The sequence below is a fragment of the Aspergillus udagawae genome, assembly GCF_001078395.1.
Source record: "Aspergillus udagawae IFM 46973 DNA, scaffold_4, whole genome shotgun sequence".
Lineage (NCBI taxonomy): Eukaryota > Fungi > Ascomycota > Eurotiomycetes > Eurotiales > Aspergillaceae > Aspergillus > Aspergillus udagawae.
Window position 1 is genome coordinate 3,165,813 of NW_025091267.1, and position 27,630 is coordinate 3,193,442.

The following is a 27,630-nucleotide window of genomic DNA, read 5'->3' on the forward strand; positions in this document are numbered from 1 at the left end:
TTCTTGGAGATGGCGATCAAATGACAGGCCCTCATCATAGCCGGGAAGTGAGGTATTATTATCGAAGTATTTTGTTGACAAGTATGTGTGTCATTAAATTGCGCGGTCTATGGCTCTGTCCTCATATGCTACGGTCTATGGAAGTATTACGGTCTAGACAAGGCACTGATATATAAAGCATTTGCTGAGAAGCCGTGAATCACTTGTATCCTGGGAAGAGACGCCTGATCCACTACATCTTCGATTCTTTCGAAGTGATGTAATCTCCCGTGATGGCTGCCCTTATGAGCTGGTGGGCTATGGCAGTATGAGGAGGAAGTCTCAAACCACCCTTGTACGCAGGACCAGCCGTCTCTCCCAACGCACTCGTTCCAATCCTCAAGGCTTCCTCCACCTCCTCGATTTCGAACCACTTTGCATCCTCTAACTCAGGGTCATGCAGCAGACTAATCTTCTCATGCTCGGGATCGCTGACCTGAGCAATGGCACCGATCATAAGATTGGCCGGGTACGGCCACGGCTGAGATGAATGAATCACGACACGCGAAAGCGTGACACCAGCTTCCTCCCACACTTCTCTCCGAACAGCGTCCTCGACCGATTCTGCGGGCTCAATAAAACCAGCCAGGGTCGAGTACCAGTTCGGCGGGAAGCGCTTGGAGCGGCCGAGGAGAATCCGCTTAGCGTCGGCCGAAAGAACAGCGACAATGATTGTCGGGTCAGTGCGGGGGAAGGAAAGATTTGACAATGTTGTGCGAGTGTTGCACTCAGGTCGCTGCTTTCCTTGTTCTGCGAGAGCAGCATCCGTCGGCGGACACGCACGTTTCGTCCCCGAGTTCACAGAAAGCGTAGGGTAACCGCAGGTGCCGCAGAATGTATTCCGGGTGTTCCAGTCAATCAGCGCACGGGCCTGCGCATAGATGGCAGCTGGATGTTGCAAGTCAAATTAGTAGGATTCTTACTGTTGTCGTTGTCGGTAGTTCACATACCCTCGTCCGCCGAGAAAGTCATCACCACTCTCGACTGGTAGAAGCTGAGGCCTTTAGCCTCTATAGTGCTGATGATGTCCTTCGCGTGGGCTTGCTGTTCCTCCGAACCTTTCGGCGTTACATCCAAAGCGAAATAAGGAGCTCCAGTGTAGATTTTCCAAGTCAGAGCGTCCTGCTTCCTGGTTTCATCAAGTCCCAGGAAGATGAGCTGAGCATTTGTCTTTCGAGAGTCAAACTGCTTGATCATCTCCTCCTCAGACTTGTCGAAGGCGTTCTCCGGCACAAGCTTCCGTACTTCGTCATACTTTGCGTAATATAGTTCAGAAGGACTCTTGGTGAGAGGCGCAAGATCTTTCAACAGTACAAAGCGAGTAGATGGATGCTTAAGGGCAACCGAGAGGAACGTATGTTCGGAGCGCAAGAATGAGAGACGGTTTAAAGGCGAACCTATAAGTGTCAGTTGAATATGCAGCAAGAAAAACAACTATGCCACACAAAGGATCCTCACTAGAAAAATAGTTCACCGTTTCTCTTCCAAAATGCCGCGAGAGCATTGAGTCAGCCAGTACATGGGCGGGTGCGGGGATCTGGGGATCTTTGGACATAGTGCTGTCGCTGGGAGGAATTCCGCTCGTCTCTGCAATCCTCGACGGATATTAACAAATCGCTTTTCTGAGGCTTGAGAATAATCGAGGAGGATATGATCCAAATGGCAACCCGATATCATCACACTAGCGCCACTCCTTCTGAGCTGTCTCTCATAGTTAACTAAAAGATAAGGGATGATTAATCATCTGGTTATGGCCGAGGATGAGCACGGCGCAATCCCGGAAGATCTCGTAAGTATTACCGTAAACGGGGTATTTCCGCCTTGAAGTTCACAATTTGTGGTAATACAGAAACAGCCGCGGGGCACAAAGGAAAGTACCTAAGCTAGGGAAGCTCCCCACACACGTGATCTGCGTCATGGTTACTTTCCGCGCAGTCTCCAATAATTCTTATCTGATACGCATTTGCTTATGAGAAGGTGGACCTAGCTGGAGTTGACTCTGATCAGGCACTGTACTGTCTTTGTAAAAGGTAAACGTTCTCCATTGATGGCCTAGAAATGCTGCATTGGCTTGTTTTGATCACAATATGATGCTATCTCCTTTGCCAGAGCTCCGAGCAGGGAGTTCTATGCAAGCCTTTCTTGGTTGGCAAAGAGTCTTTATGTGTACTTCTGGACTGACATATAACTTCCAACATAGGCGTCCATTGTGGTCTCATTCTCTCTCGATACTGAAGCTAGTTCAACTGGTGGCGTGAAAGCTACAAGCTGAGTCACAATGGGGCATCTTGTAACACTCGCAACATGGTATGTCGCTGTCTTATGATCGATTATTTCTGTTCTTGCGAAGCATTGATGCTAACTTGTGCTCTGCAAAGCTCTCTTAACCAATGGGCTTTGGATTTTGAAGGAAATGCTGAACGTATCATTGAGAGTATTCGGCAAGCCAAAGCGGCCGGGGCTACTCTACGTGTTGGTCCGGAGCTCGAGATCACTGGTACGGACGGAGCGCCGTCTTGTCTTTCACCAAATGGTTGTTAAATTCTCTCAGGATATGGTGTTCTCGATGGCTTCCTAGAAGGCGACACGTTTCTACACTCGTGGGAGATGCTGGCGCGTATCATTGATCACCCAGACTGTCAAGACATTGTGGTTGATGTTGGCATGCCGGTTCGTCATCGGAACGTGCGATACAATTGCCGGTGAGTTGGTTTCTACTCTGTTGGAATTCCTGAACTAACAAGCGTAGCGTGATCTTTTACAACAAAAAGATTATCCTCATTCGCCCGAAGATGTGGCTTGCCAATGGTATACTGTTCTTCTTGTCGTTTCTCTCCTCACATAAGCACAGCTTTTTACTAACTATGGTGATGCGAGATCAGATGGGAACTATCGAGAGCTTAGGCATTTCGCCCCATGGCAGCGCCCTCGTGAGATTGAAGACTATTACCTGGAGCAGATCGTGGGCAAAATCACCGGCCAATATAAGGTGCCTTTTGGTGACGCGGTCGTCAGCACACGGGACACGTGCTTAGGGCTTGAAACCTGTGAAGAACTTTTTACTCCTAATGGGTACGTGCTGACCTATACCGCTGTCGAACAAGTTGACTGACATTTTCAAATCAAGTCCTCATATTCCATACGGCCTGGCTGGTAAATATCATCATATGTTATTGCTAAACAATCCCTTGCTCACATAACCCTCCAGGCGTTGAGATTATTTCAAACTCGTCAGGAAGCCATCATGAGCTGAAGAAGCTTGACACTCGTGTGAATCTGATCACCCAGGCTACTAAACTGGTGAATGTGTTGCTCTTTTGCGTTCTAGTTCACGAACTAACACACTGTTATAGAGCGGAGGCATCTACCTCTATGCCAACCAGCAAGGTTGCGATGGTGATAGACTCTACTACGATGGCTGTGCAATGATTGTCATCAACGGGAATATAGTTGCCCAGGGTTCACAATTCTCCCTGAAAGATGTGGAGGTCGTTACGGCGACTGTTGATATCGAAGACGTCTGTCACCTACAACTGTCTTACTTTTGTCTCTGGTGCTGATGACAGGCAGGTTCGGACCTATCGCGCTAGCTCTAGCCGCAACATGCAGGCTACCAGGCAACCTCCGTTTGTTCGGCTTGATCTGGACGTAAGGCTTTCCCGTTCGGACGATGATGCCGAGCCCAGCCTTGTCCCATCTGAGCCGATATCAGCCAAGTACCACGCTCCAGAGGAAGAGATTTCCCTCGGCCCAGCTTGTTGGCTTTGGGACTATCTGCGAAGAAGCGGCGCTGCTGGTTTTTTCCTTCCCCTTAGCGGAGGTATTGACAGCTGTGCTACAGCTATTATCGTACACTCTATGTGCAGAGAAGTCGTCAAGGCAGTCTCGGAGGGAAACCAGCAAGTCATCAAAGATGTGCGTAGGCTGTGTGCAGAACCTGAAGGCTCAACCTGGCTTCCCAGTACGAGCCAGGAAGTATGCAAGTAAGTTTGCTCCTTAGACATCGGCCTCTTACGACTTGTTTGAACATAAAGAACATTAACATTGGTCTAGCCGCATATTCCACACCAGCTTCATGGGTACCCAGAATTCAAGTAAAGAAACAAGAGAGCGGGCCAAGGGGCTCGCCACCGAGATAGGGTCCTATCATATCGACTTCAACTTCGACACTGTTGTGACAGCCATCATGAACTTATTCACTGTGGTCACGAATTTTCAGCCCCGGTTCAAAGTTCATGGCGGTACTGGAGCTGAAAATGCGGCGCTACAGAATGTCCAGGCTCGTTTGAGAATGGTGCTATCGTACTTGTTCGCTTCGCTGCTCCCAACTGTTCGTCAACGTCCAGGTGGAGGTGGACTCCTTGTGCTCGCATCTTCCAATGTAGACGGTAAGAGATACTCTTGACTTCATGAGTAGAGACTCTAGGTCCACTAACTGTTGTTTAGAGTGGTACGTGCGAGCGGCAATGCTGTAACAGCCAGAGCAAATTTGAGTTCTCCATAGCTGATCCTGACTAACATTGTCTAGTTTGCGTGGCTACCTGACCAAATACGACGCAAGCAGTGCCGACGTGAGTACAATTTCTCAGTCCGGTCAAGAGAACTTCTGTTCAGGAATTTGAGCACTAAAAAGTCGCGAAATAGTTGAATCCTATTGGGTCCATTAGCAAGGTCGACCTCAAAAAGTTTATCGCCTGGGCTCGCGATTCATTCGACCTTCCAATTCTGCACGAATTCTTAACAGCAACCCCAACCGCCGAATTGGAGCCTATCACAGCCACTTACGTCCAGTCAGACGAGGCCGACATGGGCGTGACATACGCCGAATTAGGCACCTTCGGCTACCTGCGCAAGGTCGCAAAATTGGGACCCTGGTCAATGTACGAGAAGCTGCTCCACGTCTGGGGAAACGAGTACAGCCCCCGCGAGATCTACGAGAAGACCCGTCACTTTTTTTACCACTACGCTATCAACCGGCACAAGATGACTGTCTTGACGCCCAGCTACCATGCAGAGCAATACTCCCCTGAAGATAATAGACACGATCTTCGCCAGTTTCTGTGTAAGTTACTCTCCCAGACTGAGTGTTTGCCCGCTAGGGTTGAAGCTGACTCCTGTCAACTAGACCCGCCGTTCACATGGGCCTATAAGAAGATGGAAGAGAGTGTCAAGTACTGGGAAACCAGAGGGTGGACTGCTGGCAAGGCACAGAAGAAGAGTGTCAAGGCAGATTAATAGTGCCACGCTTCCTACCTGCATCCATAACGGTGACATTTGCGAACGTCCACAGTGTTGTCACAGATGTACAAAGACGAAGAATAAAGGTATTTTGGTTTGCAGTCTGGATCTTCTCAATATAGCTATATACTGTCACTTATTATCTGTCAGAAAATTTTTGAATATGATGCAATGATCGGGCCAATTTCATTCACTTATTACAGCGCCCCAACACCAGAGCATAGTAATTGAAGTATGATATGTTCAAATCTCCGCATATTGCAGTAATTCCAAGGAGATGAGAGAGGATGACAAGGATAGGATAAGAAAAAACGCCAGCAAACGCTAAATCCAAATGCGAAAGGGAATACGACAAAAGAGATGAAACCGCGCTGGGGCGAGTAGTAGTATGATGCTCTTATTTTCAGTCTCTCCAGAACCAGCCTCTCTTCTTTTGATTCTCAAGAGCCTCCTGACCAGCAACCGAATCTTGAGATTTTGAGGGCGGGTTCATGACTTCAACGGATTCATTTGTTTCTTCCCGGCCATCCGCAAACCGCTTGGTCTTCACCGTCTTGGTCTGGATTGAACCATCGGGGAGGCGAATGCGCTCTGTCGTCGTCCGGGTGGAAACTACGTACGGCTGTTGCTCTGTGGCTGAGCCCGTTGGACGTGTCTCGCCAGTGGTCGATGCACCCAAGGTTGACTGGGGGGAAGGCTCAGGAACGGTGTCCTTGTCGCCATCAGAAACGAGATCTATCCAAGAATCGGTGTCTTTGCTCGGGCCCTCTTTCTCAAACGGCTCGATTTCTTCCTTCAGCCTTCGTCTCTCCTCCAACAAAGACCGCAAAAGTGGACTTTCATAAACTCCTTTAAAGAAATCGCGCTCGCGCTCTTCGATATCGGCAAGAAATTGGTCGTACATGTCTAGTTCGGTCTTGGGTGCGGACTTTGTATCATTCCAACTAGCCTCAGTCTGTGCTTGCTGTGTGGGACTTTCATCGGGTCGAGAGCGATCCTTGTCTGTCGGCTCGACGCTCTCGAGAGTTATCCCTGACCAACCCTGGCCTTCCGGTCCTGAAACATACTTCCACCGATCGCCAAGGCTGCCGCGTTGCACGAGGCCCTTCAGCCACTCGGTCCCGGATTCCTTCTTGACCAATGTCGTACTAGGTTCGCGATCCAGCATCGGTTTTCCGTTTTCGAGTCGAAGAAGATCCTCAAAGGCCTCACGCCACTGCGGCTCGGCAGGGTCGCGTGCAGAAGAAGGCTTCAATGACGACATGAGTGAAGAGAATACCCCTCCCTCTCTGTGTGCTCGATAGGATGCCTGACGCTCCAGATGCAGTGGTGAGTACGGACTGAGCATCAAGTATGCCAGGGGCCAAGTTGCGGAGTCGTCGTTCAGCATGTTAAAGAAGAATGGTTGATGGAAGGGATGAAAGAAGCGGGAGGAGAAGTGATCATCGAACCAGAATCGATCGAAGAAAGAGTCGAAGAAGGAGTCAAGGCTGAAGAAATCGGAGGGTCTATCAAGTCGTCCATGGTGATTCGAATGCCAAGGATCATCAGACCGCGGCCATCGAGAACTTGCAGGTGGCTTGTCATCCTGACCTATGTCGTCTGTATTTCCAGATGCGCCCGTCCCGGAGCTCGAGGGATAACCCCCTTCCTTGCCATCGTCAGTCTGTCGCTGGCGGTAGTTGGGCTCTCTATAATTGTTCTCTTCGGCGAAGATAGCCCAATGATTTGAATGAGGAGCGGAGATCGAAGATGGAAGGCCCATTACAGACTGCAGCATGGACGAGATCTGTTCATCAGCATAACGCCGGAATGCAACGAACGGATTGTGGTCGTGGACTATTTCGGTGGATGGAGAAGGGTTGTTCTTCCTGTTGAGATCTTCTTCCTCGCCTGCCATGGTGTTGACGATTCGATATTTCGCGTACGTAGTTCAAACTGCCGTTGAACGTGTAGTGATGCGAAAATGACGGCTTATCAACTGTAGGATGCCTTCTAAAGCGGCCGAAGCTGTTGGGGATCGCCCCACTTGTCCTCCAATCGTAATCACCACGTGATGTCACGCAAAACACAGCAAACTTTCGGTTTCTTTCTGCGTCTTTCGATCGAGCACATTTACTGTGAAAACGATATGAAATGACGGAATTACTTGACTCTCCAAAAAAAAATAAAAGTAGACTAACTACCTAGTATCTCGTCTAAGATGGTATAAAAAGCTTGACGCTGGTAAGAAAATGCTCGGAGATTCGACTGCCTGTTGGTCTGTTGGGAATCGGGTAAGACATTTATTCTTGCAGCTTTACTAGGCAGACCCACCCGCCTTGATTTAGAGCTAAACGCTAGACTAACGAATCGCTCAAACCATACTTCAACCTCCAAGGTTGCAGAGTACTTGGTAAATCAAACAAATTATCTTGAATTGAGTCGCTGTTGTGACATGGAATGACAGTTGAATTGCAGGACCGGAGCCTCCTTATCAGTATGTGAGCCTTCTGTCAATTGGGGCATGTATCTGCCTTAATGGATTGATTTAGCTTCGGAACACTCAGGTTTCTATGAGCCTGCCATCTCATAGGCGAGGTCGATCGTGGAAATTCTTCCATGCCTCTTCAAACCCTGCCGAGCGAATCCACATTGTGTCCATTTGATCACCTTGGGTTGAATCGATAGCTATTGCGAAGATGGTAAATCAGCGAAGCTCTGAAACATGGTCCTAAGAGTACAGCTCATCCACGGGTCTCGCTTACCCATGTTTGCAATCTTCAGCCACATGTCACCAGTGACCAAAAGTCCCAGCTCTTCTGCTCGAGCCTCAAACGGACGACAGACCTTCTCGCCGTTTGCTAGAGCCCTGAGAAGCTTGGACAAATGACCGTCGTCGCGCGGGTGTACACTGCTCACATGGAAGATTGTCTTCCAGTCCTTCGGAGCTTCGTATGTTGTCACTTCCTCCAGCAGGAGCTTGGGAACTCGCCGGGATACGTAGAACGCCAGATCTGCGCGGCCTTTCCACTCAAGCACACGCAGCTTGGTGCGCGTATCCAGGTATGGCAGAGTGACAATCTTGGAAAGGAATATCGAAGAAGTCACGCAGTGCATCAAAAAGAAGTCAAGCTTAACCTGCTTAGGCGGACGCTGAGCGGCACCTGTAAAGTAAGCTGTACAGATAGTTAGCCACCATTGATCTGGAAGCTCATTATAGCACCGGGTATGAGCTCTTGAACGCTCGGCGATGCTTACCGACTAGATTGAGAAGTTCAGCAAGTTTCTCCTCCATTTGCTCGGCGGAGACCGAGAATTGTGCTGCATACTGAATCATCTGATCTGGTGCTCGCTTCATAACGCCGTCTCTGATTTTGTTCCCATCTTCCCATTTGACGGATTCAGCTAGGTTTTTATCAGCGCGGATCTCGTTCAAGATTTGCAGCATCGTTTTCTTTCCCGGCTTGCCAATCCCTCCTGCGGCCTTCTCTACCGGCAGGAGGTATAACCGACCGATCCAGTCCTCATGGACTGCGGTCTGTGCGAGACCCTCTGCGACAATGGCGGGCTGGTCGAACTCAAGCCCGAACCCAAGGTGGATCAGCGGATGAAGGAATCCTAACATCTGTGTCAATTCGAAGAATAACTTGAACGACTGCATGTCCACTCACCACCAAAGAGCCGCGCAAGCATAGACTCGGCACACTCGCTCCCCGAAAACAGATACTCGTTAAGCACATCCGCCACACCTTTCTTCTCAATCTCCTGCTGAAAGAAAGCCAAGTAATTGGGATAACTCTCTTCCTTGCCGAGATGCTGCTGGAATTGGCTTTTGTCATGCATCGACTCGACTACACTCTGGGTGGTCGGCATGACAGGGCGCTGATACGTCTTATTCCGACCATAAGCAGCCCTGATCTCATCCGGCGTCGCACCAAGTGCATAGATTGTCAGGATATGATGGACAATATGATCTGTGCGGCAGTAAAGGCAATGTAAGACTTCAGTTGATCCGAAGGTACCAGAATCTTAGTCCGCGGACTCACTATGAAACCCGCTCTCGTTGAAGAATACATGGTGCTTCTCGAGATCATCTTGCAGCACCTCACTTGCTGCGCGCGCAGAGTCCTCCCTCAATTCCACGCTGAAAATGCCCGAGTTGGCCGTCGACAACTGAATCTTCTTTGCCGTAGCCATCGTTGAGCTGTGGCGACTGACACTCGGACCAGGTATGTTCGTTGAAGGAAAAGGGTACCGCGTAAGACAAGATTTCGGAAATGTACGTTTAAACGCAGCAGCCGAAAAGCTCGCTCGTGTATCAGACAGTGAGGAAACTAGTATTCCACGTCCTTCAGCAGAAGTCGACAGTCTCCTTGAGCCCAGACACACTGGGCCTAATATATCCTGTCTCTGAAGCACTGACGAACGAGATGTTACGAAATTGATGACATAGATCAACGCATCTAGACCCCGTGCGTGGTGGATGCATGAATAAGCCGGCATATGACCCTGCAGATCATTAAGCTATATTCGTCTTCCGGGGACAAATCAAAATGTAATCTTTATCTGAAGTTTGTTATTTGACTGCTCATGAGCTATGATACCTGATATTCTCCTCTCGCGCTCGAGCGGGGGCTCGGCGTCTCGGGGTTGACACTACGTCATTTGAGGATACGTTTTGATATGTCAGCATCACGAAGCAGAGCTAGGTGCTCAATGTCCACAGACTACATGTCGTATTATTATTGCGATGTAAAGCTCACAGGGCGGGGTAACTACTCGTATTCTGCAGCAGTCCAAAGTAACGCTTGATGGTCGAGGAATGATTAGCAAGCATGCCTTTCTAGATCTACAGAAATCCTAGTCTCAATCTCGTTGCTTACAATTCGTGTCAATGGTCAGTCCTAGGGTTACATGATGGAACGTTCAATATTCAGCTAGAATAGACGATCGGCCAGCTCACTCGCGATGAGCTTCACATGATCATAATATGGTTAGAAATGATCTAGATTCATTCTGATTCAGAACGCGAAAGGTTGGAGTCTCTTTACGACGCGAGTTGTATGTAGCCAATTACCGAATGATATCTTGAAGCTCCTTCTTCCGCTTCAGGCGCTCGCGTTCCAATTTCCTGAACAGTGGGTGGTGGCCTGTTTTGTCCTTCAATTGCTTGTTCCTACTCTTGTTGTACTCTATGTAGGCCATGTCCTCGCCACCGGCCAGCCCACTAAGAGTCGCTGCGCTCCTCTTAACACCACCCTTGGTTCTACCCTTCGGTCCGCCGGAGCGCTCCGAAAAGAGATCGTCTGTGACATTCTCAACCTCGGCAGACGTCTCATTCTGCAGCATGACTTCCTGTAATAGTTCGCGGCGCTCGGCAGGGGTGGCATATGCGAGCCCTTCCAGCTTCTCGATGCCTTGAAGATGGGTGATGACTTTGAACGCATAGCCTTGGTCAACGAGGAAAGCTTGCCGTTTCGATGAGTAGAACATTTCGTCGGTGTCCTTGGATACGAGTGAATAGAAGAAAGCGTTGAACCCTTCGTCATTGCGGCGCTTAGCTCGCAGGATTCGACCGAGTCTTTGCGCTTCTTGACGTCGCGAACCGTAATGCGAGGAAATCTGAATCAGACAGGTGGCTTCTGGCAAATCCAACGATGTGTCTCCAATCTTGGAAAGGAAAATAGTGTTAACTTGCTCATTGTGTTGGAAATTCTCCAAGATCCGCATTCGTTCGTTTTGGGGAGTTCCACCATAGATGTAGGCTTTGTTCAGTTTGAGCGCATACCGTTCGAGGGCATACACGTTGTCAGAAAACACAATGACCTTGTCACCTCTTTTTTCGTGGTAGTCAATCAGGAACTGGCAGGCCTGGAATTTTCGGGGGTTCATGATGTAGAGTAAAGCGGCCTTTCGCGACTTTTCTCTCATGTATTCCGTGTAGAATTCCGTAGTCATTGGACACCACACCTCAGCGCACTGGACCTTGGCGATATGACCTTGCTCAGCAAGTTCCATCCAATTAGCTTCATACAATTTAGGACCAATCAAAAAATTCAAATCCTTGATCTTGTCGTCCTCACGCAGCAGAGTCGCGGTCAGACCCAGCTTGCTTTGCGTCGCAATGGCCGAAGTGACCTTCCGGAACATGGATGCTGGCACGACGTGCACCTCGTCGAGAATCATAAGACCCCATTCGCGCGATTGGATCCAATCCATCATCTTCTGGGCATCGTGCGACCGAGCCCTTGTTTGAGATACCATTGAATACGTCGAGACAATGATACCGGTGGATCGACGAAACTTCTCTTTGTTGTCGGAGGTGAAAATCGCAATGTCACCCGGGTCGATATTTGACCAGCGCAAGAACTCATTCCTCCACTGGACAACCGACATGGAGCTCGTGCAGAGAACAATCGTTCCCTTTTTGATCGTGCAGGCAGCCGTGATGCCTACCAACGTCTTTCCCGCACCACATGGCAGAACGATAATGCCACTCTTTGCACGCCCGTTACCGAACATCTTACTCAAGCTCTTCTCCTGGTAGCTCCGAATCCGGGCATTGGGCTTCAGATCGATATCCAAAGTCGGGTTGATTTCGTCATTTCGAAAATCATACTCCTCAAGGGCGGGGCAGCCCATGGCCTGGCAACGCGCTTTGACAGACTCCACAGCTTCGTTCGGAATCTCAAAGCTATGCACTTGGGCTTGTTCATCGTCGTCATCGTCATCACGGATAGCGAGAAGGATATCATCCTCTTTTCGATCTTGGCCCGGGACGCCATTCGCTGGCTTTTCCTGCGAGGTCTGTTGTACACCCGCAGCATCCTTGGTTCCGGGAATCACAAGCCCACCCATTTTTGGAGCCGCTTGTTGGATGATTCCCTCAGAACCATTCACTCTTTGTTGCCCAATGACCTCATCTTGGAGGAGCATCTGAAGCATCGCAGGGTCCGTACTTTCTACAAAGAAGCGGTTGTGTTTCAAAACGACCTTAATCTTTCCGTAGGACTTGGTGAAGTCTATAATGAACGACTTGATGGTATCGGGAAGCGGCGTCTTGGACAACCGATCAAGGAAGTTGATGATGTCAGCGGGCAGCAGGCCAACGGACACGGCCGCATACAAACTGTTCCCTGTCAGACGGTATTCGTGCAAGTGCGTCGGGCGAGAAAGAGGTTCGGCGATCGTGGTCAGAAAGTCTTGTGCCTGGGGCGCCAGTGGGGAGAAACTCTCTAGGGTGATAGTGCCTTTCAGCGGATCAATCCACAAAGGACGGTTCGCATGGTCCGGTTTCAGGGAGAGCGAGGAGAAGTCTTTGTAACCAAAGTTCGGATCATGTTTCGAAACAGACGGGTTTTTCTTGTTGCTGAAAGACTCGAGGGAGAATTTGTCCACGACATCTGTATAAGGGACTGTCAGCAATCTGGCATGGCCTGTTACAGAGATAAGATGCGCTTGCGCTTGCGCTTGCCTTTCAGATTGTCGTCCTTCTCATCCACATAGTCCGAGTATTCATCGCTGCTGCCGACATCCTCAATTCCCGGCACAGGAGTCGCCCGTTTCGAAGCCCTGCTTGACCGACCGCCTAGCTGATGGTCAGCCTTCCATCCAGACATATTTCGTCACTGAAGCCATACTGTCTGTAGCCTTGCGTTTAGGAGGCATGACGTTTGAAAGTATTCTTCTACCGCAGGAAGTGATATATATCGTCTATGTTATAGAGTGTGTGAAAATCTTCTGTGAACGAACGAAACGAGTGCAGATGCTCGACGAGGCTACCAGCGCCTCAAGTGACTGTTCGGGGGATAGTCATCCCTCGACAAGCTGCAAGTTGGCAGACAGCTTGAGCCGCTCAGTCGAGTAACGAGGTATCGAGGGGAGCGATCCGAAATGGGCACGCGAAGGCGAAGATGAGGGTGAATAGAAGTTAAAGGTTGAGAGACGTTAGAAATCAAATGGAAAGAAGCATGACGCCTTTCTTCTTGGGCAGCCTCAGGCATCTACGGGTGGCGGAGTACGAGAGCTCCACTATGATTGGTTGCGGTAGAAGTGGTCTTCGGCCGGTTGACGTAGTGAAGATCTCCGAGCTAGGTCCTTCGATTTCACTTCATCGGCACTGCTACTTTAGCAATTTCACATATTGCACACGTTCAAATCACATTTTGAAAATGAATACGGTATGTACTACTCTAAGAATGAGTATCGTCGGGGAAGAATATTAGCATTGACTTAGTTGGGGCTCTTCTTTATGTAGATTCGATCAACTTGGTGAGCAGATACTACCTGCACAGTGCCATTCAGCAATTGTAGAGAGAAGGAGATGCCTTGCTAACTTCAATTCATCATTGACATGTTAACAGGGTCGGCTGGGGAGCTCTTTGCGTCGGTAAGTGTCTCATCTAACTTTTGCCTCGCTAGTCAGCAATTGCAAGTTATTCGAGGAGTACCAGCAACTGACAATCCTGCAGCTGGCGGCGGAGCCTACTACTTTGCCAAAAAGTCCATCAATGCAGACCGTGCATCCAGATATGAAGCAGAATTGAAGAAGAAGGCGCAGCTTGCCGCGATGGAAGCAGAACACCGACGCCAATCTTCTCTCAACGAGCCGATCACCGCACCGTCGGAAAACCCTAGCTTGAAACGGGCGAACATGGCTCGCTTCCAGAGTGCGGCGGATGATGTCGCTTCGCCTAGTGCAGAGGCAGGACATGATCCTGCACCAACTCGTCACGAGCCGGAGACAGAGGCGGAGCGGGTACTCGAGAAGGGGAAATATGAGGCTACTCAGCCGTTTCGACCTCCGAGGGGCAACCGACTCAGCTAGAGCGATGTTTTGGTTTTGTTCACCGAGGGCACGTCAAAGGAAGGTGTATGAGAAAATCACCTAAACGGTTGTAATAATACACCGTCGTTGGATGTGATAAGCTATGTACCATATTCTCTGTGTTTTTCTGCACTCTCTTCGTCTCATACATCACCTTACCACCAATGACCTTCCAGACTGAAGATCAAATGAGGCTACAGGTATCATGTCATCATCCAGATGCATGTGTAATAGTGAACGCAATAGGTCACCATCACCCTGAATTGTGGATTAATGTATTTTTTGAGATGGATATTGTGTCTCATTTCAGACTCAACTAGTTGAAAATATACGAATATTCATTAATCCCACTGAAACCCATAGAAGAAATATCAGAGCGCCAGTAACGCCGAACTATGCAGGGCCCGTCTGTTAGTCTTCATATATCTGCGTCAAAACTGCCAGTAACCCGCTGACAGCGCCCTCGAAGGGTAGATCGGAAGACGTAATAACGATTTCCATATTGAGGGACAAATCCCTCAGTCGAAAGTTGTCAAGACCTCATAGTTTGTGCACTTCAACGAGCATGGAAGCAAAGAGGTGGATGCGGTCTGACACAACATCAGTATACTGATTAGCGGATTGGCGAGTTCAGAGTACCGGGAAAGCTCACTTGTTTGAATAAGTCTTGTCCTTCTTACGGAAGCTCTCCAGCGCCGGAGGTACAAAAGGGAGAAGAACTGCTGAGACAAGACAGGAACTGGCTATGAATCTGGAAGTGCGAGTATCTGGTGGAGGACGGCGGACAGAGAAATGGCGGATTGCTGGACGGACGGGAATTGAAACGGACATTTTGAAGAAGAGCTTCAAAAAGAAGATGTTTGTTTGCGTTGAATGGCTCTGTTGTAGAGGTAGAGGTTCGTTATGCTTCCTTCAGGCGTGTTTTGGTTTGGTTTTGCGGAAATAATATGTCTGCTAATGCTTGGATGTGTATACTGATGGATTCTAGGTGTTTTGCGTGGGTAGTATCGAGAGAGACTCGATATTGAGTAGGCAGCCTGAGAAAATGCAAAATGATACAAGGGACAGCCGAGATTATATGAACATCATATCATGGTTCTACACGCCTAAATATAAATCACTCTGAGCCTCTCAGGGTACTTACAACATGCAATCCAACCTCACCTGCAAACCTGGTGGAGAGTAGACTGCGGGGATCCATCAACAATGACCCACTTTGAGTGATGATGGCAGGGAAGGAAGAGTGGCGTGAACTTGAAGAGGGGAGGGTAAAGTCTCTCGCGAGCGAAAATTGACCGTTGTAGAAAAAGGACACGGAGCTGATCCACGGGGGTCAGAGTCAGATCAGATCATCAATCTCCTACACATCCGTCGGCAGATGGATCGGAAGGCGGGGGCCGAGTGGTCACACTTTTTCAACTTCCTTAAGTGCCTTGAGCTCAGTGATAGAAACGACTTTTGTCTTTGGACTCTTCATGTCTGGCAGTGTCTACCAGAGACACTAGATACCTTGGTGACAACAATAATTGCAACACCCAAGCCAGGCTTTTCAGAGCCCTTACACCTTACTACCGTGCCCCTGGCAGGTACACGTAATGGAGGTACATCCTCACGCCATCGACAGGCAGATGATCGTGAGATCCAGCCGGACGAATCACTGCGGGGCCGACGAGAAGCGTGCTGTGGTACTCTGGAATACCAAGGTAGATATGTTGTTCTAAAACTTAGGACCATGTAAATCCATGGAGTCGAAGCAATTATCTCGGCGAGTCATGGCTAGGGCTGATGGCGGATTTCCTTTTCCGAAACCAGCATATGTTGACAGCGTCCATTTGGTCCATTATTGCTGCTGATGAATTTGTTGGTATTGACTCATCAGTGAAAATCATACCATCGAAAGAATCTGTACCTTCCTTTTGGACTGTGTCTTGTAACTTTAGTGGCTGAGGCATGAATACTTATACTTTAACATCTGAGAGAGGTCATCAAGCCACTCTCTCAACTTACAACTATCATCTGGGTAATTCAACTGGTGTATCTCTCGAGAAAAGATATGAGCGCTGAGAGCCCACATTTGACCTTGGAGCTAAGATGATCGTCTGAAAGGCCACCAGCGTAGATAAACCGAGAAGTGAGAACTACGAGCAATGTAAAGTCAGATCACGTGCGACAAAACGATCCCGCAATTGAGTCCGAAATGTCGATGCAATCATATTCTTCTACCTGGCAACTCTCCTCTTGCTCTCCTACTTACCATAGCAATGGCCTCTCATCAAGTTGCCATTGCGAAGGCATCTTTTTCAGCCGGGCTTTTACGCCCTGACCCCACTTCTGTCCCGCGCGATGAAATCACAGCCTTCCACACTCTGCTTGACACGGCGCTATCGCATTGCTCCGTAGCGAACATCCAGGTTTGATCTGTCGAGTCCTGCCCGTCGGTGATACTGGAATACTAAACTTTTCGCTCCCGACGTGTATTAGAAATGCAAGACATGGCTCTTGAATTATGTCGTCTCGTCATCTAACCGCGTTGGTGTCTGGGCTAAATACCTGGTTGCTTTGTCCGGTTCGTTTACCAGCGGGGAGAATGGACAAACCTCCAAGTTGGCAGAGTCTCGTCCTGGCACCTCGTCAAAAAGAAAGAGGCTGCATATTCTGTATTTGCTCAACGATCTTTTCCATCATACCAAGTACCATACGGACACCCCTGCGGCATTCTCCACCCTGAGTGGTTCACTGCAACCGCATATCGTGGAACTACTGGGTTATGCTGCATCCTACAATCGATCCAAGAACCCAAAACATCACAGGCGCTTAGACGATCTACTGGACATATGGGATAAAAATGGGTACTACGGTGCCGACTATGTCAACAAGCTGCGCGAGGTTGTCAAGAACTCGGCTGAAGCTGGGCCAGTCAAGTCATCCATCGATGTCGAACAGAACAACACGGACACGATCGACCGATCTGTAGTGAAGCATATCCCTTTTGTGATGCCGTCAACTCACGGAGATTCTTCTACTCCCTATTATGACCTCCCAGCAGGCAATCTTGTCCCGCACATCATTCCCGATTCAACGGTTCCCCTACGCCCAGATACCATCAAGCCTCTGCAATTCCTGGCTGGACCAGCGGATGAAAAACTGGTGACGGCGCTCAAGGCATTTCTCAAGGATGTCGATCGGATGTACAACTCGGGACAAACAGAGCAGAAAGAGAACGAAGTAGTGGACATTGATGAAATGGGCCAGACAATTGTCCGAGATAGCTCCACAGGAGACATTCTCGGTGGTGACACGTACTATGGATGGTCGCGTGCCTTTTGTCAGCAGATGAAAGAAAGACGAGCCAAGGGTAACTCAAGAAACCGCACTCGGAGTGGCAGCCGCAGCCGCAGCCGCAGTCCGTCAAGGAGACGTCGCTACAGTGGCAGTCCAGAGAGCGACGACAGCCGATGGAGGAGCTCAAGCTCCCGTAGCCGATCGGCTCCGCGCAGACATGAAGCTAATGACCGGCGTTATGACTCTCGGTCTCGTTCTCCACGAAGATCACGGTCCCGAGAGAGGTCCTATTCTCCACGCGCACCGTCCCCTCCTCGATATCCACCTCCTGAACACCAGAGCCCTCAATACAGCAGCGCAGGGCCTCAGGGATTTCACCCTTCTCAGCCTCCACCTCCACCGCCTATGCATTTCCCTCCGGGCGGGAACGTGCCACCCGTTCCACCTGCGTTTCCCCCACGGATGGCACCAAGCGCTCCCCCACCTCGCCCACCAAATTATCAAGGCCAGTGGCCTCCACCTCCACCTCCACCATTGCCGACGATGCAATTTCCTCCTCCGGGCACGGGAATGAACCCGTCTGCATTCCCGCCACCTTTTAATGCGCAAGGACAGTTCTCTCCGTGGAACATGGGCTCGGCACAACAGATGCCCCCGGGGTCAAATCACTTCCCTCCGCCTCATCCTGGGGCCCAGGGACGGGGCATGTCGGGTCAGTGGAACCAGTACGGTGGTGGATTCCCGCCATCTGGCCGGGGCTGGAGGTAGAAGTAGGCGGGTCAAGAATCTATTGTACATTAACTTTACATGCTGACGGTGCATGAAATATATGTTAAGCGAGTATGACACTCCTGCAGCAATCACAGTCGTGGGAGAAAAATAATATTACAATCCAGTCTCCAAACCTTTCAAAAATCGGTATAATGCTATAACACATCAGAGGAATGTAAGAAATGGAACAAAAAGCCTGCAAGCGCGAAAAAGAGCACTCGGAAGACAGCAGGCCAAATATCCTCACCATGGCCCGCCCGCATCATACCATCCACACAAAGAATGCATTATGCTCTCCCTCCTTCATACATTACAAAAGTCCGCATTAAACCCTGGTCGGCGTTGCCATCGCCCTCGAGACAGACGAGCCCATCAGACCGACTGGCGTCGGGCTAGGGGTAGCAGACTCCGACATCATCATACTCTGATACGCCGAGAACCGCCTCTGCTGGCGCTCAATCGCCTCCTGCTCCTGCTTCTTCGCGATAGCAAAGTCCAGGCAGGAAGTCTGCATGAAATTGTCCGAGGCCTGGGAAGGGAAAAACCAAGGTCAGCCGTCAGTCAATTCAATTCCATTTCATTCAATTTCCGGTCCTCGCGGAATTGGATTGAAGCATGTACTCACAACAGTCGAAGTTTTATCACAGCACATGACTGCATCCCCGCAGTCGGTTTCTGGGGCCTTGTCGTCCATTTTATGGCCTGTTTAGTATGAGGTCAGTACATGCGGTCAGACAGGCGGGGATACACCTGATGATAAAAAGAGTAAAGGAACTTACACGACAGCCCAACCAGTGAATTCAACTCAATCGCCCCCACGAGAGGAACGAGCATGCCCAATGGCTTGAGGAGACCGTCGCCTACCTCGCTGAGGGTTGTGCAACATTGCTTGGACCTATTTGGGGGGCAAGAATTAGGTGCGCTGAGTGTCGGCGAGGGTAGAGTCGCCGGCCCAGTTGACGAGGGGGTCTTTTTTGATGCGCTGGTTGAGTTGGATGGTTGCGAGAAGGGAACCGCGAGTGTAGCTGAGAGTGTAGAGAGGGCGCAGAGGACAGTTAGAGGACGCATTTTGGTTGATTATCACTTTGTTCGTGACTCGAGGCTGTGGTTGGCGCGTCGGCGAGTTCGACGTTGGATTGCGACGTGCGTTGGTCGGTAGAGTCTGAGAAATATACAATCGCTCGGAGGCGTCTTTTCGAAGGGAAGATGAGGGTGAAAATATCGGATCGGTGACTTGGTGAAGGGGTCGATTATCTGAGTCGTTGTTTCTTGTTGGCAGAAGGTGTCTCATTGACTGTGAGAACTATACCGCGGTGTTTGGAACACACGTCCAAAACAGGTATGGATGGACGTGAGTGGTATGACTCGCGTTTCGAGCATCAACTTTGTTTATATGGAATGCTGTTCCAGTCCAGGTCAAGTATGAATGGAATGCGCGAGAGGTCCATCGCGAAGTGTTCTGATAAAATCGCAGAGATCGCGATTTGAATGCGAATGAGAAAATCACATTTCTGGCATTGAAGCAGCATCTCTGAAGGTATATGACTGCGATTATCCTCTTGTCTCAAACAGTGCGCAGTCTCTGATTTGTATCAAGGGTGAAGTTGTCGTTATTGGTTCATGCTCATCCCTTCCACACATCGTGGAATAGAGTCAGGATGGCTAATGGTGATGTTCACTCCTCCAAGGTGAGTGATCGATTGGTCGAGTCAGCCGCCCTGCCCATGCAAGGGACTACATTGAGCAGAAACTCGAGCCTTGCCTCTGGACCTACGTTTCGAAGCAATACCTACAATTGGTTCAGCGTCGGCCCTAGTTGGCCCAAAGAAAGGACCCAATAAGACATTAATATCGTGCATAAGTCCTCGAGCTGCCGTCCTAGGTTCACTAAACGTAGCTGCGAGTCACATATAGAACACATCATGAGCAGGAAGGCCGTAGCATCGTAACAAGATATAGTCCGTAACGGGAAGACCAGTTCCCTTGGATAAGAACGACCAAAAAATCACGCCGGCAGTAATGAGCAGTGTCGTATACAAAGACCCGAGTCTCTCTCCCCTGAAAGGATGAACCATTGACCAACAGAGATATCCTAGGATGAGGTGAAGTTGTACCAAATTTGTTGATTGACAGCTGCTGTCAGAATATGAAGACATACACCGAACAGCTACAATCAATAGGTGAGTGCGAAACGGTTGGACGCCTTTATCAGACCAAACGAATGACAAGAAATGAAAATGACGCAAAATCAGAGCAGAAGGGGCGTGGTTAGCAACTGGTGAGCCACTTGATAAAAGCCACCTTGAAGGAATTCCTAATCAACAACCTCAAAAAGAGGTTTTGAAGGTGAAATTGAACTCTGTCGGAGATGGTTGGTTTCTACTATGCCGCATGTATCAGATGCCAGGTATCCAGGAAGGAAAAATAAGCATCGTCGGTTCAAGTGTAGGAACAAGCGCGTTCTAGTGGTATGAAAGTAAACCAAAAGGGGCAGTTGAACAAGAAAGGGGGCGATGATATCGGCGACAGAGATTGAGAAAACACGCCCGAAAAGAATCGCCTCGCTGTCGCTAGAAAATCGTAAAACGCTTCCTCGCTAACTCATCAAAACGCCGGAAAGATCGACTAGGAACAAAGTTCCTGGCCATTGAAGCTTCCCATGAATGCACCAATACTTCTTCGATCGAAGAAAGAAAACACCGCATCATCGTCGTCATCATTGCTAGTGGTCAGCGACATATGAGAGACCCGTTAGATGGCGCAACACCAGACCCGTAGTCGTTGCCAGAGAGCCTCTCCCACGAACATGGAAATTTAAAGCCCTGTCTTCGGATCGCCAGCGTGCTTCACGGGTTTATGACCGGGTGTCTGGGAGTTGCGATGGTGAGAGGCTTCCAGAGAGGTGGGGCCTGCAGCCTGACGGGCCAGCACACCACTGGTTGAGACACCACTATTGCCGCTGCTGTCGCTACTCCGGCTGCTGCGACTGGGAGGACCGCTGTCGTTGCCCATGTCCAGGAAGCTCGACATGCGTCGCTGAGTATACTGCAGCATAACGCGGTTGTAGTCTTCAATGGATATATTAGGATCCACCGATCGTTGGGTTTCAACGTGGGTCTCGCCCGGAGGTCGACATCCCCCTCCGTCAACCGGGAAAGTTGGGTCCGAGTTCTTGGGTTGCTGCATGGCCCCGAGTTTGCCTTGCGTTGTTTTCTATGAGACACTGTCAGTCTTCTTGATATCGACTATCTTCCAAGTGCCTTAGCCACTCTACAACATATCAGCCGGTGATATGGGAGACTGCGTGGGACAGGGTCGTCATCATTGTCCAGTGTTGTCGAGTCACTTGCTAATGGCGTGACGTAGTTTTCAGATGTGCTTCAGCTCTGTTGCTGCTGCCAGTGCTACTGCTCCTCAACAGCAGCGAGAGGTAATATACCAGAGAGAGTGTGGGGGGGGAAGGGAGGGTAGACTCCTTGGGTGGGACACGATAAAAATTTTGCATGCTCACCTTTTCCACGAGAAGAGTCAGCAAGGGGGACAAGTGCCACAAAGGACGAAAGAAAGCAGTTAGACGGCCTTGAAGTCACAAGAAGTAGCGAAGGACCACAGACAATGACAAAGATGAGGATGAACGGGAGTACGAAGAAAACGAAGCCCAGGATGTGTTAGGAGGGGAAAGACACGCAAATACCCTAGGGTCTAGGTATGACTAGTGCGGATGTGGCTTGGACACGGGGTTTTGATGCGGACACAGAATGGGTAAGACAGATGTCACTTGGAATATTCTATCTTCGTGCATCAATGTTTTCGAAGGTAATTCTCGAGGAGCAAGGGCATATAACCTCCCTTCGGGCCCAATATGAGATCACGGTCCCAGTCACAGCACTACCCCAAGGCAAAGTGTAAGAAGGAGCTTGACTGGCATATCTCATCCGGACCATAGGTAGGCGAACCATCGATCAATACTTAAATCGGGGGGTTATACCCACGTCCAGTATTGCTGGAGACTGGAGTCCTCTGAGGCTCGAAATAGAATGACATCATTGGTCAGGATGTCCAGCCAACAGTACCGAGACAAAATTAGAGGAAGAAAAGAAGACGGAAAGGGAAAAGGATTTTGGAGGGCTTTTCTTTTTTTTTTTTTTCTGTTTGCTCTAACTCGTCAGTGATATTACAGTGGACGGGACGCTGTCATGTAGATAATTCTTTTTAGGGGGCACTCAGGATGGCTGGGATTGGCAATAATAACAGACTCCACCACAATCTGATGGGTCAGCGGACCCCCAGATGGTCTTACGGGGCACCGGTATGAGGTCACTGGGGGGTTCAGGAGTGGACCAAAAGAAATTGATGGCGCTTTTCGATCGACAAGGCGAGGCAAACCGTCCCTGCAGATCACCACTGGGAAACAATTCTGTCAATGTGGTCTATCCATTGTAACTGGAGTCTGTGGCCCAGATGCCGTCGAGACAGGCATTCAAGAAATTGCCGAGAGATTGTTGTTCGTATGGTTATCCGCCTGGAGATGAGTGCCTGGAAGCTATCCATGATTCTACACAGGCAAACTGTGTTGATCCATTCTAAGAAACATAGGACCCGAGGTGCCAATGAATCAAGTTTAGTTGTTATGTTATTGTTATGTTAAATCATAAGTTCAATGCGAGTCTGATCCTGGTGGTTTCGTGCAGTGTATTCAAAATAGCTTGAAAGCAAGATAAGTATTCCTCAGCCCGTCGGGCAGAACTCACCTGTTTGAAGGACGAATAAGAAGCAGTCCATGCAGAGAGTATCCCGCAACAAATCGAGGATAGCGTCAGTGCTCATGGCCGTTAGAGGCCTAGAGCTATGCTGTAAAACAGGTGGATAGGGCGCAGAACGAGACGGATCGGTACTGCACGATTGTCCACTGATGTTCATTGAGCAGACCGAGAAACAGCCAATGTAAGGTTGTCAGGATCGCTTGGTCAGTCGCTCAATGATAACCTAGGCAGTTAGGCAGGTGGACGGAACAGAGAGCGGACTGTGGTTGAAGCTGCAGATCGGAACCTCATTTCTTTTGGTGCTTCCTGTGCATGGGGATGACATGCCTGTGTCTGTGCTGGTCTACGCCATCAGCCCGGGTGAAGTTTCGATGGATTTCCATCTTGTCGTTTCTGGTGGTGGAGAAAAAGACACGAGTCTTGGTGTTCGAGGTTACTGAATGATGTCATGTGGCTTGTGCTACAGCCTACGGGTACATTAGGTATATAAGTTACCTTAGTTATACATTTCCTGGAAGCCGAAGACTCTTGTAGACAAGTCAGAATATAAGCATATTGAATGTGAAACCTAGTCGCTATCTATAACGATTTGCAATAATTGTAAGACAAAAGGTCTTCAACACAAGAAGCTCGGAGCTTTTGACAACAGATGATCAGTGTGTGTGGAACCGCAGCCACAACCTTCGAATTTGTCAAACCAGTTGATATCATGGCAATCCTAATGCGATATGCAAATGAATCCTATAGCAGCAACCCAAACCTAAAGGTTCAATATACCTTGGTAATCTCCTGCCGAGCCATGTCGGTAAATGATTAATTCTTGCCTCTCCGCCCAAAATAGTTTAGTTAGATTAGTCCAATATATGTTGCTCCCTCCGCCTCGCAACCCTTTTCCGTAGCCAATAGAACCCAATATCGTTCCGTTTAACCCATGGACCCATGGATCGTGCACCGTGGAGAGAAAAGGGGGGAATAAAATCAAAATTAAGAGGATAGATGCGGTCATCTTGCCACCAGACCCCTCATGTCTGCCATTTTGTCAATGTTCTAACTTGAAGTTCGTCGCCAACTTTCGTCCGCTAGGGAATGCAACGCGGATATTCTGACTGATCTGCGGTCTCTGGCTGTCGATAGTCGACATCGACAGATCTTGGAGATTGGAGTTGAAGCACCTAATATGGTCATACAGCTACATACTAGTTCATGGCGCATTCGCGACCTTCCGGTGAATTTCGTGGCCCATCAGGATAGAACCAGCGGACGGCTTGATGACGCGGAGGAACCTGTTCTAGGAGGGGATAGTACACCAACGTCCCTGTTGGGTCCTTGCGGATGGTTGGCACCAAGAAAACCCAAGTGGGAACGGCACCTTATTCGAAAAAGGGCGGATTGGCATGTCCTGGTCGCAGCTTTGATCGTTACCAAGATTCTAGATTTCCATGATGTTTGTCTCAACAACCGACACAAGCTATGGACGTTGCTGGAATCGGATGATATCAGCGGTATCAGATCTTCCCCCGGTCAGGCAAGTCTATATAATCCTTCCCTCTTCCACGCCGTACCACCCATCACTGTTCGCTTTTCTGAAGGCCATCTCAAAATCCAGGACTGGAGTTCATTGGATCACACCAAGAGCATGGTTATCCACAGGAGATCCAAAGTAGAACCCTTCGAGTACGAATGATATTGCGTGGTGTAGGTAGACTCAGACAGTTGTCAAGAATATGGTGACAGCAGAAGAGCAATGTTGTCCCAAGCACCACCTATGATGTCCCTGATGATATCACACTGTTTGGGATGGATGAAGGGATGAAATCACTGCTCGACACCGAATTTCACCTAAGGATCAACCCCTGAAATGGCAGGCCTGCAGCAAAACGTCATCTGCTGGAGTACTCTGTACCATTGTTCTACCAGGCTCGCGTACCTGCCTTTCGAGAGGTATTCATTGAGACAACGCGAGACGCCTGTCTCCGAACTGCTGGGTGGTCCAATTTTTCTAACTGCAGTGGGTCGGCTTTAATAACCAGTACAGTAGTGATACACCACCTGATGATAGGGCGATACTCTTCGGGTTCAGCAACTCCCCCGTACCTGAAGAACGAGAGAATTTTTGAATATCTAAAGGGTAGATGAAGTGAAAAAGAAAAGAGATAACGAAAAAAAAAAAAAGAGTAAAGCGCCCGATGGGGGGCTCGAACCCCCGACGTTCAGATTAACTGGGGAGGAATTAGCAATGTGCGAAAGAAGATGATGACTAAGAGGGGTACGAACAAGTCTGACACTCTAGCCAACTGAGTTAATCGGGCCATTGGATGGAAAGTTCCGGGGTTCTTAGACTTGTAAGCTAGCTAAATTCCTTGCTTTGCGCATAAATTATTCCTACCTACGACTAGAGCCGTATTATTGACTGAACAATTTGGATGGTCGATAGTGTAAGGGTACCTACTATACTTCACATCTACTTCACCTGATATCTATATTTTTTCTTCACAAACCTCTCGGAGAAGGCTAATAAAAAAAAAAGATCATCTTAGCAGAACAGACGAGAGAAATGAGTACTCAATAGGCATTCATTAGGACGGATATGCAAAAAAGAAATCGCCCGATGGGGGGCTCGAACCCCCGACGTTCAGATTAACTGAGAGGGAATTAGCAACGTGCGAAAGAAGATGATGACTAAGAGGGGTACGAACAAGTCTGACACTCTAGCCAACTGAGTTAATCGGGCCACATTGTTTTTGGCGCTGCCAGAAAAATAGTCACATCGTTTACGGGGCACCACCTTACTTTGTAGGTGCCTGTCTGCTTGGGTATCTGTCGAAATTTATACCCTAGAGAAATAAACAGAATACAGACCCTCATTCACCCTGTCTAACATTACTAGACATCTTTATTCTTATTAACTAGCCGATGGTCTTCGAATTTTTTCTAATTGCAGAGGAATGCAGACTTAAAAGAGCCTGTATTTCCTGCACAGAACAATTCTCTCAGTAATTGAGAAGACAGCAGGATGTCCTTCTCAATCTCCTTGATTCAGTGCTGGATCATATTCTATATTCAAAAGCAATTTGACACATTCTTTTAGCAGAATATTATCCGCCACCATAGTATTCCTCATAAGCACTGCCGTAGTTCGGAAAGCTAGCCACTATCAACTCGAGCAGAAACTCAACCATATGCTTGAAAGCTCTAAACCCTCTTCTGTAATTCCATACAGAGAAACAAATTTCAGCCAAGACGAAGTTGGAGTATGAGGAAAAAGTAAATGGCATTCAGAGAATAGGTGGATTTTCAAACCGTTGCGGACTGGCCAACTTGGAGTCTCTGCTATTACACCTATTGATTCGCCCAGCTCAAAGCAGTTCCTCGTTAATTCTGCAATCAATCTCGGATCTGGACTCCTTTTGCGCAACGAGCGACACAATAGAGGTATCGATATCGTGGACATCTTTGAAATATGCCACCATCGGTGGCCTCATAAATAAATGGTCGGTACACTGATCTTGATAGCATACTTCGCCTGAGTTTGGCAGTGCGTCTGACCGATCTGGATACTCACTTTCGTCATTGTGAAGCAGCATCGACTGGCAACGAAGAGAACATGTAGGAAGATTCGTCGCACTGGTGAAGGTCCATTGTGACGAATCTTAAGGACTTGCAACAACCGCAGCGTAATTCCAATTCCATTATCTGCTTTTTCAAGATCTGTAGACGGCCTGAGTTTAGGGCATTCGTTGCACATCTATGACAGTCGCTCCTGAAGGTCAAAGTTCCAATAGCGACTCTTGTCAAGGATCGCGTCGCACCACCAACAATTCTCACTTTCCCTGAGCTCTCTCTTTGATGTGTGCTGGAATAAGCCCCTTAGGCCTTCCTCTTTTGGGAGGTTTTGTTAGCTGAGATTGGACTTCCGAAGGAATGGCCTCATACACATTCCCTGAAAGGACATCCCATCAAGTTGTGTAATATATCGCAGCTTCTTTAGAGCTGTTTATGACAAAACTCAGGCAACGTCCATAGCTGGATAAAGTTCATCTCTCGACGAAAGCTCCGTGAGCTGATCCAGTATAATATCAACAGGGAATAGAGAAGATGTTAGAGCGCTCTGCTCGTACATACTTCTAAGCGAGTAGGATTTTGCACAGCTGGCATTGACTCTTGCATAACAGACTCAGGCCATCCTACTCCTTGAGGAAGCTCCTTGCGAAAGTGTGGTCGAGGAGTCTTAGAAGGTGCTTTCGCCTTGGCCACAGATGGAAGCTGTTGGTGCTGTTGTCTTCTTTTTTGGGGCTTGGATCTCAGCAATATTGAAAGGGTCGACTGGCTTATACCACTTGGGAAACTCCGATCCGTTCTCCTTTGCCTGTTTCATGTCGTTCCATACCCGAACAGAAAGTTATGGACCCATACTTCATTGATCCTCTTTCCAGCAACAGCGGATCTCAGGTATTGCTGGGTCTTTCTATGAAACCATGGCAAGGATGCACGCCCAACACCACTGAGGGTGGAAAGTTGTAGAACTTGATCCCAGACTTTCCTTGCCAGGCTCATTCGAAGCTTTTCTTGTTCTATGGGTTCCTCCCCACATTGAACAAAGCTGCAGAGAACATGTACATCAAGTTTTGAGAGTAGCCCTACTGCGAGATGATCAAGGACCTCCCGCACAGCTTGAGACTCGAGCATCTCCTCCTCATAGTCGGAAAGTATCTCAAAGTTAGGATTTGA

General features: G+C 48.9%; 9 protein-coding genes and 2 non-coding genes across 11 annotated transcripts; 3 read left to right on the plus strand and 8 right to left on the minus strand.

The window, feature by feature from the left end:
* Window positions 1-232: 232 nt before the first annotated feature.
* On the minus strand, window positions 233-1,594 carry Aud_006477 (NAD(+) diphosphatase; the record flags this gene model as incomplete). Its single annotated transcript, XM_043291378.1, has 3 exons — window positions 233-927; window positions 990-1,436; window positions 1,498-1,594. The coding sequence occupies 3 exons, from the start codon at window positions 1,592-1,594 to the stop codon at window positions 233-235; spliced, it is 1,239 nt and encodes a 412-aa protein (XP_043147313.1).
* A 723-nt stretch (window positions 1,595-2,317) lies between these two features.
* On the plus strand, window positions 2,318-5,274 carry Aud_006478 (glutamine-dependent NAD(+) synthetase; the record flags this gene model as incomplete). The annotated part of the gene is made up of 14 exons (XM_043291379.1): window positions 2,318-2,346; window positions 2,418-2,536; window positions 2,591-2,741; window positions 2,789-2,847; window positions 2,922-3,111; window positions 3,167-3,192; window positions 3,248-3,339; window positions 3,393-3,557; window positions 3,610-4,022; window positions 4,093-4,427; window positions 4,486-4,510; window positions 4,568-4,610; window positions 4,684-5,101; window positions 5,165-5,274. 14 exons carry the CDS (start codon window positions 2,318-2,320, stop codon window positions 5,272-5,274), a joined length of 2,175 nt encoding a protein of 724 aa, XP_043147314.1.
* A 406-nt stretch (window positions 5,275-5,680) lies between these two features.
* Aud_006479 (uncharacterized protein) lies at window positions 5,681-7,177 on the minus strand (the record flags this gene model as incomplete). The annotated part of the gene is made up of 1 exon (XM_043291380.1): window positions 5,681-7,177. The coding sequence occupies one exon, from the start codon at window positions 7,175-7,177 to the stop codon at window positions 5,681-5,683; it is 1,497 nt and encodes a 498-aa protein (XP_043147315.1).
* Window positions 7,178-7,846: 669 nt separating this feature from the next.
* Aud_006480 (questin oxidase family protein) lies at window positions 7,847-9,456 on the minus strand (the record flags this gene model as incomplete). The annotated part of the gene is made up of 5 exons (XM_043291381.1): window positions 7,847-7,947; window positions 8,025-8,435; window positions 8,518-8,877; window positions 8,931-9,233; window positions 9,306-9,456. 5 exons carry the CDS (start codon window positions 9,454-9,456, stop codon window positions 7,847-7,849), a joined length of 1,326 nt encoding a protein of 441 aa, XP_043147316.1.
* Window positions 9,457-10,332: 876 nt separating this feature from the next.
* Window positions 10,333-12,927, minus strand: Aud_006481 (TFIIH/NER complex ATPase/helicase subunit SSL2; the record flags this gene model as incomplete). The annotated part of the gene is made up of 3 exons (XM_043291382.1): window positions 10,333-12,662; window positions 12,716-12,847; window positions 12,900-12,927. 3 exons carry the CDS (start codon window positions 12,925-12,927, stop codon window positions 10,333-10,335), a joined length of 2,490 nt encoding a protein of 829 aa, XP_043147317.1.
* A 685-nt stretch (window positions 12,928-13,612) lies between these two features.
* On the plus strand, window positions 13,613-14,086 carry Aud_006482 (uncharacterized protein; the record flags this gene model as incomplete). Its single annotated transcript, XM_043291383.1, has 2 exons — window positions 13,613-13,648; window positions 13,685-14,086. The coding sequence occupies 2 exons, from the start codon at window positions 13,613-13,615 to the stop codon at window positions 14,084-14,086; spliced, it is 438 nt and encodes a 145-aa protein (XP_043147318.1).
* A 2,261-nt stretch (window positions 14,087-16,347) lies between these two features.
* On the plus strand, window positions 16,348-18,136 carry Aud_006483 (RNA polymerase II-binding domain-containing protein; the record flags this gene model as incomplete). Its single annotated transcript, XM_043291384.1, has 2 exons — window positions 16,348-16,497; window positions 16,568-18,136. 2 exons carry the CDS (start codon window positions 16,348-16,350, stop codon window positions 18,134-18,136), a joined length of 1,719 nt encoding a protein of 572 aa, XP_043147319.1.
* Window positions 18,137-18,464: 328 nt separating this feature from the next.
* Aud_006484 (uncharacterized protein) lies at window positions 18,465-19,207 on the minus strand (the record flags this gene model as incomplete). Its single annotated transcript, XM_043291385.1, has 3 exons — window positions 18,465-18,668; window positions 18,765-18,841; window positions 18,919-19,207. The coding sequence occupies 3 exons, from the start codon at window positions 19,205-19,207 to the stop codon at window positions 18,465-18,467; spliced, it is 570 nt and encodes a 189-aa protein (XP_043147320.1).
* Window positions 19,208-20,953: 1,746 nt separating this feature from the next.
* Aud_006485 (uncharacterized protein) lies at window positions 20,954-21,325 on the minus strand (the record flags this gene model as incomplete). The annotated part of the gene is made up of 1 exon (XM_043291386.1): window positions 20,954-21,325. One exon carries the CDS (start codon window positions 21,323-21,325, stop codon window positions 20,954-20,956), a length of 372 nt encoding a protein of 123 aa, XP_043147321.1.
* A 3,757-nt stretch (window positions 21,326-25,082) lies between these two features.
* On the minus strand, window positions 25,083-25,211 carry Aud_006486. Its single transcript has one exon. It is a non-coding gene; the product is annotated as a tRNA-Thr (tRNA).
* Window positions 25,212-25,504: 293 nt separating this feature from the next.
* On the minus strand, window positions 25,505-25,633 carry Aud_006487. Its single transcript has one exon. It is a non-coding gene; the product is annotated as a tRNA-Thr (tRNA).
* Window positions 25,634-27,630: the final 1,997 nt, after the last annotated feature.